The sequence below is a fragment of the Corylus avellana genome, chromosome ca2 (genome assembly GCF_901000735.1).
Source record: "Corylus avellana chromosome ca2, CavTom2PMs-1.0".
Taxonomy (NCBI): Eukaryota; Viridiplantae; Streptophyta; class Magnoliopsida; order Fagales; family Betulaceae; genus Corylus; species Corylus avellana.
Window position 1 is genome coordinate 25,217,464 of NC_081542.1, and position 8,807 is coordinate 25,226,270.

The 8,807-nt window shown below is 37.1% G+C and overlaps 1 protein-coding gene across 1 annotated transcript; it reads left to right on the forward strand.

Moving 5' to 3' along the window:
- Window positions 1-490: 490 nt before the first annotated feature.
- LOC132169414 (F-box protein CPR1-like) lies at window positions 491-1,657 on the forward strand. The gene has a single exon (XM_059580449.1). The coding sequence runs from the start codon at window positions 491-493 to the stop codon at window positions 1,655-1,657; it is 1,167 nt and encodes a 388-aa protein (XP_059436432.1).
- The last annotated feature ends 7,150 nt before the right edge of the window (window positions 1,658-8,807 follow it).

The window sequence follows — 8,807 nt, forward strand, 5'->3', positions numbered from 1 at the left end:
TACCACGTAAATGAATATATCATTTATTCAATGTAGATCTCATTCTTGCTAGAAGTAAATCGTAAAATCCATAACGATTTTCTTGAATCTATAAGAAAGAAAGGCATACGAAAAGCCTTTAAAAAAAAATTGAAGGAAAGACTTTAATAATTTTCGTTTTACACGTGATGTGAGGTCAATTCAAATGCTCAAAATAAACTAATTAATTTTCCAATTAAAAAAACCCCTCTTTAAGATATTTTATAATTAATTTGAATAAGAAACCAAGGAAATGTTAAGGAGTTGAGTTGGAGTTGGAGTTGGAGTTGGAGTTGGACTCATCCCCTGCAGTGTTGCCGTGTACTAAGTCTTATAGTTGTACAAGCTGTTACATGCAATTGATTCAAGACTATGAGAGTCCTATCATGTATTTAATCTCAGTAGTTTAGAAGATATTTTCCAGGTTAACTTCTTGGGTCGCCAAAACATGCAAAACCTACAGAAGAGAAGAATGACGAATATACTCCCGCAAGAGCTCATCACCGAAATACTTTCTCTACTGCTCGTCAAACCTCTGCTGCGTTTTCAATGCGTTTCCAAGGCATGGTTTGTCGTAATCAACGACCCAGACTTCATCAAGATGCACCTCAATCGCTCCATTGAGACCAACCGAGAACGCGCTCTCATTGCAGATGCAAACAACGCAATTCTGCCGCATACTTACTACTCGGTAAACTTTTCCAACAAGCAACAGTTCAGCGAGCCGGTGGAGATATTCAGGCCATTCAACCATCCAACAAATACGTTCATTAGAATTATAGGCCATTGCAACGGCCTGGTTTGCCTCCAGATCTGTCCCTGTTGTTGCTCCAATATCGAAGAAAGAAACAAATATCCCAATGAGATTGTGATTTGGAATCCATTGATCAGAAAATACAAAAAGTTACCCTTTAAGCCGATAGAAATTCCCGATAATTATGTGTTCGAAGTAGCATTTGGGTATGACCAAATCAACGACGACTACAAGGTTGTAAGGATTTTGATGCCCCAGCCACATCTTGCAGGTGTCGCTGAAGTTGGTCATCATGTATGTAGTCTTAGAGGAAATTCTTGGAGAAAGGTGGAAGACAAATGGCCTCGCAAGGATTTGTATTTGCATACGCAGTGCTCGGCTTCCTTGAACAGTGCTTTGCATTGGGTGGTTGCAGGTCGGAGTGGGTTAACAAGTGCCATTGTCGCATTCGATCTTAGCACCGAGAAATTTCGAATGCATGCTCTTCCGATTGAAATTGAATCTCGCGCATCTGAATACTATACACATTTGGTGGTCTTGGGAGGATGCCTGTGTGTTTGGGAGTTTCATTGTGAACAATTTTTTGTCGTTTGGGTGATGAAGGAGTACGGGGTGGCGGCGAGCAATTGGACACGGCTTTATAGGTTTCCGCAGGGTCCGCAACAAGATCCTTACTACTCCAAGCCTTTAGCCCTCTCAAACAACGGTGAAGAGGTTTTGATGCATGAGGCTTTGATACATGAGAACTCAGGAAAACTTTATTGGTATAACATAAAAAAGAAAAGAAGCAGGATTGTTGAGATTCACAAAAGGATCGAAACATGCGAGTTGAACATTGTAGTTGTGGGAAGCCTCCTTCTCCTTGATGGGGAGCTTGACCATTGAGTTGATCAATATATGCACGTGTTCTTTTATCATCCTTTTGGTTGACAAATGTTTTGGGCATTTTGATGGTATTTCTTTGGTTGTAAGTTAATTGATAGCAATTGTCGTGGGTGTTTCGAATTAGAGATTGGCTGAAATTGGGGGTTTATTTGTTGGCCTTTAATTTTCATTTGGGATGATAGAATGAATAGAAGGGAATATATGAGCTAAAGTTTTTATTTTTATTTATATTTATTTTGGTTTTAAAGTTTTGGGAGAGATTTTTGTGGGCATTGGGTTTTGATATTTTTGTGGACACATAGAGAACAGAACACATGGAGCTATGGAGGATTCGGTTCTGAATTAAATTGTGGGATTTTTGTTACTTTTGCTGGATCTCTCTGTTTGCTTTCTAAGAGAATTTTCAGGTTTGTTAGGAAGAATATCTTCAGGGAAACATCATGATTTTCTTGGGATTTTTTGGGTTGATTTGTTTCTGGGTTAAAGCTTTCAATGTAAATCGTAGGATGACGATCTTGATGTCCACTCACTCAACATCTGACTTCTACAAGTTCGACTTTATATCAAAATATTTGAGGACTAAGCTATAATTCTGTAGATTTCAGTGGAATGGTCAATTTCGCTGTTTTAGAAACTACAATTTTAATAGGGACTCGCGCGCAGAATGCTTTTGGAATATTAGAGGTAATGGTACGTGTAAATGTTTTAAAATCATCCGATGTGGTTTGTAATATTACTCATTCACATTTACCATTACCTCTAATATTCCAAAAGCATTATGTGCACTAGTCTCGATCTAAAACCACGCCGTTGATTACTTGTAGAAGCTGAATGTTTTGAGTGTGTGGAACTTCCTTTGATTTACAATGAAGGCTAAGATCCACTTCATTATCTAAATCACTAATGATTCTTACTAATACTCAGGTTTTCTTTTTTATTTTTTATTTTTATTTTTTTTAAAACCGCATTGAAATAATATTAAACCCAGTCATAGACAACGTAAGTGTAGTAAACCGAGTGTTTACTAAGGTTGCGATTAGGTTTGGGAGGGCTAATTGGTTTGCTAAGTTCATTAGGGTTCATTAGAAATAAGAATTTTAACTTTTGGCTTAGTGATCGAATGTTCGAGCAAAAACCCTAGTGAAGAACGCTCGATGTTGGATCTTGGAATGTTCGACCTTAACTCTAACTACGAACGTTTGACTATACTATATGATAATGGCTTAAATATGCAAATGTGGAATATTGTTCAATCGAGAGGAAAAAAAGAGAGGAAATTGCCTTCCTCTCTCTTCGATAGCAGATGTGTGGCTATTCTTTTCAAAAGAAATTGAAGGGATCGAGCTGATGCTTTGTCTCGTTTGACTCTCCTCTGCCAACAGCAAACAAATGGACAAAAATTACAGAGGAAATTGAAGGATTATTAGCTTTTTTAAAAAATTACTTCGATCAGGTCATGTAAATTGTATGTTTTACACCATTGACTATGAAGCAGGCACCTAAGCTTGGAACAACAAAAAATAATATAACCTTGAATACTAAAAAATAATATAACTCTTCACACTAAATAATTTTATTTATCTTGATAAAATACCCCATAAATAAAATACCAATTGAAAAAACCTCCGGAGCCACCATCTTGATTGGTTTTGGAAACTCTGGTGTCTGGGAGCTTAGAGGTGGGTAGAGGGTGGTGGGCGTTGGGATTGATTTGAATTAAGGGGAGGGTGTTTTCATCTCTATTCTGTTTGATATTTTTACTTGATGTGTCAAATTTCTATTGAAGGCTGTAAAATAGAGTTTTACACCACATCCTTATAGATATTCCATGGGATTGATTTGAATTAAGGATAAGGTGTTTTCATCTCTATTTTATTTGGTATTTTTACCTGATGTGTCAAATTTCTATTGAATGCTGTAAAATAGAGTTTTACACTACATCCTTATAGAAAGAACTCTCAATTTGTTTTTATGGGATACATGCAAAATTGGTCACTGTGATTGGCCTAAATTACAAATCACCCCCTATAGTATAAAAAATAATTTATAGGTCATCAGAGTGGGTCAAAATAACAGTTTACTTCATGAAATCAATTTTCGTAAAGTAACTTAACAGAATCCATTACTTTGTCACATCATGTCCAATAAAAAAGTGACACACACTACAGAAAACTAATTTTTACTGACTTACGATTTCTGACGTGTCAGGTGGTCTGACACGTCAGAAAATCCTCCTAATGGGTCGGTTTTGATGTGCCTTCAGGCATTACGATTGTGGGTGTTAGAAATGGAAAATTTTTGACGTGTTAGATTTAACATGTCAAAAAAATTTCTGACGTGTCATTTCTGACACGTTAGAAAATTTTGACGTGTGAAAAAATGACACGTCAGAAAACATTCTGACGTGTCTTTATACGTCAGAACATTTTCTGACGTGTCATTTTTTGACACGTCAGGAATTCCTGACGTGTCATGGCATCTGACATGTCAGGAATTTCTGATGTGTCATAAAAAGACACGTCAGAAAAGTTGGTAATTTTTTTAAATTTATTTTTCCTCCCCCTATATATTTTTTGAATTTTTTCAAGACTATACCTGAATTTTAGATTACAATTAACCTGATATACAATTTATCCATTGATCCATGCAAATAATATACAATTTTTCCATCAATCACAAGTCATATCCCACAATTTTTCTATCAAATAACATAAGTCATATCCATTAACATCAATTACAAACTATCCACCAAAACTAACTTCAAGACACAAAAAATGACATATATACCAAGTGCGAATGACCAACCACAAATAACATAATATACACCAATTTAATTATCTTTGTTATCATCACTAAAACTATCACAAATACAATTACATCAACAAAGTAATTTATATACAAGTGTGAATAGCCAACCAAACGTTCAATGTTGATCATTGACATCGATGTCCATTACCTGCAAATGATAAAACAAACAATCACCAAACAAATAAAATCCACTAGCTGCAAATGATAATACAAACAATCATTAAGCAACGTCACGATGTAAAGTGAAAGAAAAATGACCGAATATTCACCCAACTCAGTTGTTGATTCTTCCACAGTAAATGATATAACAAAAATAGGTAAAACATTGAAGTTAGCAGAAAATTCATATTAAAAAAAAAAAATTAAGTCAGTATATATATATATATATATGCATGGTCACAGAGCAATCAATGCTTTTGTTAAATTTATAGACATGAGAAAATGAACTTCGTTTTTGCCATGGCAATTATGTGAGACATAGGAACTTTTTCTTTTTTCCATTGCAATTATAGAGCTTCCATATAGGTTATTAATGTTGGGGGTTCAATGGAAGAGATGATAAAGAAAAAGGAAAAGCTCCCTCTCTAGAATTGTGTGCATTTATATCCATTTATATTTAGAGTTACAAAATTAAGTTTCTGAACAACTGTTCTTGATGATATTGATATGCATGTATTGCTTTGTGTCATGCAGTTATATCCATTTATACACCCATGAATAACTCTAAATAATTATCTCAACCAACACTATTTCATACCAGACCAAATTAAAGCCAACAATTTGAAATATAAATATAATGCATGTAGCATTTTGATAATCTTCCCGTAATATTTTAATTTGTTGAGGAGATTAACACATAGGAGTTTATATATATTCAAATCATGTTATATTAATTACTTAAAATTATGATATTCATCTAGTGTAGACTTGGTCATTTCGTACTCTTACACAATCACATACACTAGATTCTTAATATTCTACAAGGACCATAGTGGTCCATCTCATAATAACAATAAACACTTCAAATGCAATGCTCTAACCCACATCTACCACCAAACCAACCATGATATATAAACCAAATTCAACAGGATTTACAACATCATTAATTAATGAGAATGACTACAACATATCCAAATTCTAAATTTAGAAGTTCACACACACACACACACACACACATATATATAGGGACATTTCGAAACCTAAATTGACCATTAAAAAATGTCATTACCTGATCCATTGTCGACCGACGATCGCACCATCGCAAAGGGTGGGGAAGCTCTGTCTGGTACGGTGTTAAATCGCATCATTTCCTCGAGCTGGCGTAAATGGGCGTCAAACATTGCCTGATGTTCAGCCTCTTGTTGAGCTACCCGCGCATTGTTCTCAGCCATCTGCTCCGCCACTTGCTAAGCTATCCGCACATTGTTCTCGGCCAACAAGGCATCTATCTCTTCCATGTGCTTTGCCCTCTCCGCCTCAAGCGCTTTTTCAAGTGTTTCTTGTGATATCGTGGAGTGCCTGACGTTTTCTGACCGTGCCTGTGACGGTGTATGGTATGAGTGTATGTACCCCCGCACAGGCAAAATATTTGGTCCAGCCATCTAAACCCTACCAGCGTACTCAGGCTTATTTCCAAGCGCCTGTGCGAATGCGTCGTTTGGCGCCCATCTGACTGTTCCCTTTGTGACGCTAGACGATGCTGCAAGGTCGGTGGGTATAAGCTCATTCATCCTTTCCTGTATGTCACATTAACTATTGAGACAGTGGGTCATACAACTGTTAATCGCAAATAATTTATCAAATATATAAGCAAAACAACATATGAAAGGTGAGTAACATACACATCTCTCCTTCACTATATCATTCGGATATGTATCGTCCTTCTTCGTGTGTGTGCGGATATAATTTTGTGCACGAGTAGGATGACTGCCCAAACATATGGCCTGCCGATAAAATAGGACATACAGATATTTTTAAATATATCAAATGACAACATGTTTACATCTATAAGTATAGGGTAAATTACACACTTACCTCCTCATGTGTCACCCTGGCATAGCTCTTCAATCTGGTGGAATGTGACGTATTATTTAATGCTCGCAAGCTCTTCATTTTCGCCGCATAATCCTACACAGTTAACACTTTTAATATGTTAATACTAACACAATTACCATTAATGACACTACACAAAACAAAGAGTTTAACTCATGACCTACCTTATTCTCCCAGCTATACCATCTCTCCAATAAGATCTCCAAGTCGACGGCATTGTATGCGGCGAGCGTCTTTCCCCCCACTCTTGCCCGTACAGTGGCCGGAGTATCTTCCTCCGTAATGGCACAAATTTTTTTAAGCTCGTGCCTCCAAGTCCGCAACTTTTTGCCCATATCCCAAAATGCTTCATTATTGACGGCTTTTAAGTTGCACTCGGACGGGACGAAAAAGTATGCATGCACAAGTTCAAAATTGATAAATTAAAAAAACCTAAAGGGAAAAATATAAAAAAGCCCCCCAAACTACCAGCCGTTTTCGATTTAGCCCCCTGATGTTCCAAAAGTGATAAAGTAGCCCCCCAAACTACCAAAATTTTACATTTTGGCCACTCTGTTAGTCAAAACCGTTAGTCTGGACGGAAACTGCAAAACGACGCCGTTTTATTAGGGTAAGTTACGAAAATGCCCTTGTATGATTTTTGTTTTTTTTTTTTGGTTAAAGCAGGAGCAAAACGGTGCCGTTTTTGCTTATGGAAATAATTGTATATATTCTTTCAATCTTCATCGTCTCCTTCACGCAGCCACGATTGTCGCCTTCACGCAGCTCCTGCACGCTCAGATGGTTGTCGTCACTTTCAGGGATACCCAGTTGGACATGGAGTGAGAATTGGTTCACGATAAGAGGGAAAAGTTGTGAGGAAAGCAATATTATTATGGATGATATTGAAAGTGACGCCGATATAATTTGTGGGTCAGCCATAGATTCCATTGTTAACGGTGTGGAAGAGCTGGAGAGCACAGTTGGTGGAGAGGGGTTGTTGAATTTTTCAAGTTACAATGTAAATAGTAGTTGTGAGAATTTATTAGGTTTGTGTAAATGTAGGAAAAGTAGTGTAGCTTTGAGCAATTTTAGTTTTGAGAGGAACATAGACAAGTTGTTTCTTCCTTCAATTTCAAGTTTTTAAAGTTCATAAACAAATCATCTCTCTCTCTCTCTCTCTTTCTCTCTCTCGCACACGCACCGACACAGATACGCACAAGTTTTTAAAGTTCATAAACAAATCATCCCGATCAGGCAGATGGCACCGTGCGGGGGGCTGCGTGAAGGAGAGGATCAGGGCTACGTTAAGGAGACGATGAAGATTGAAAGAATATATATACAACTATTACCCTAAGCAAAAACGGCGCCGTTTTGCTTAAGGTTTTTTGCTCCTGCTTTAAAAAAAAAAAAAAAAAAAAATCATACAAGGGTATTTTTGTAACTTACCCTAATAAAACGGCGTCGTTTTGCAGTTTTCGTCCAGACTAACGATTTTGACTAATGGAGTGGCCAAAATGTAAAAGTTTGGTAGTTAGAGAGGCTACTTTATCACTTTTGGAACATCAGGGGGCTAAATCGAAAACGGCTGGTAGTTTAGGGGGCTTTTTTATATTTTTTCCAAACCTAAAATATGTGTATATGTATATAGATATAAACACACATATATATGTGCAACTTAGAGCGTATATATACATATATACATTAAGAGTGTTTGACATAATATGCAATACATACCATCAAGGCGTCCCAAATATCCTCTTTGGTATACTGCGGTACCTTCGTCCAATCGTTCGGTATTCGGACATAATTTTCGCTCCTTACTATGTCTCCGGTCATCCGTCTAAACCTCATGGTGCTAAAGCCAACGGGTTGCCATGATGCATTGTACTCCAGTATGATCCGTTTGCCGGCGAGGACTCCCGACAGCCTGCGCGAGTCAAGAAGGGTAAACACCTCAATAATGGTGTTTTCATCTTAATCGGTACCTAACAAATTAAAAATTACCAATGTAAGTTATTTCGAATTCAATACTAACTAACAAGTAAATTAAGACCTGCATGACATTCGAGCATATACACTTACTTTTGGTCCGGACCTGTCGAGTCCCTAATCGGTCGTGGGGAGCAGGGTCGGTGGGCTGCGGGTCATCCGTGGCCCGTGTCCCACCAAGCATGTCTTCCTGGGCCTCTGTCTAACTGTCCTCGGGACCTGCTTTGTATTTTTTTAGAATGTTTAGAATTCTATGAAGTTGTAGTTGCAGTTAAATATAATTGATATCGCACCAATATAGTTAGAAACTTTCAAAACT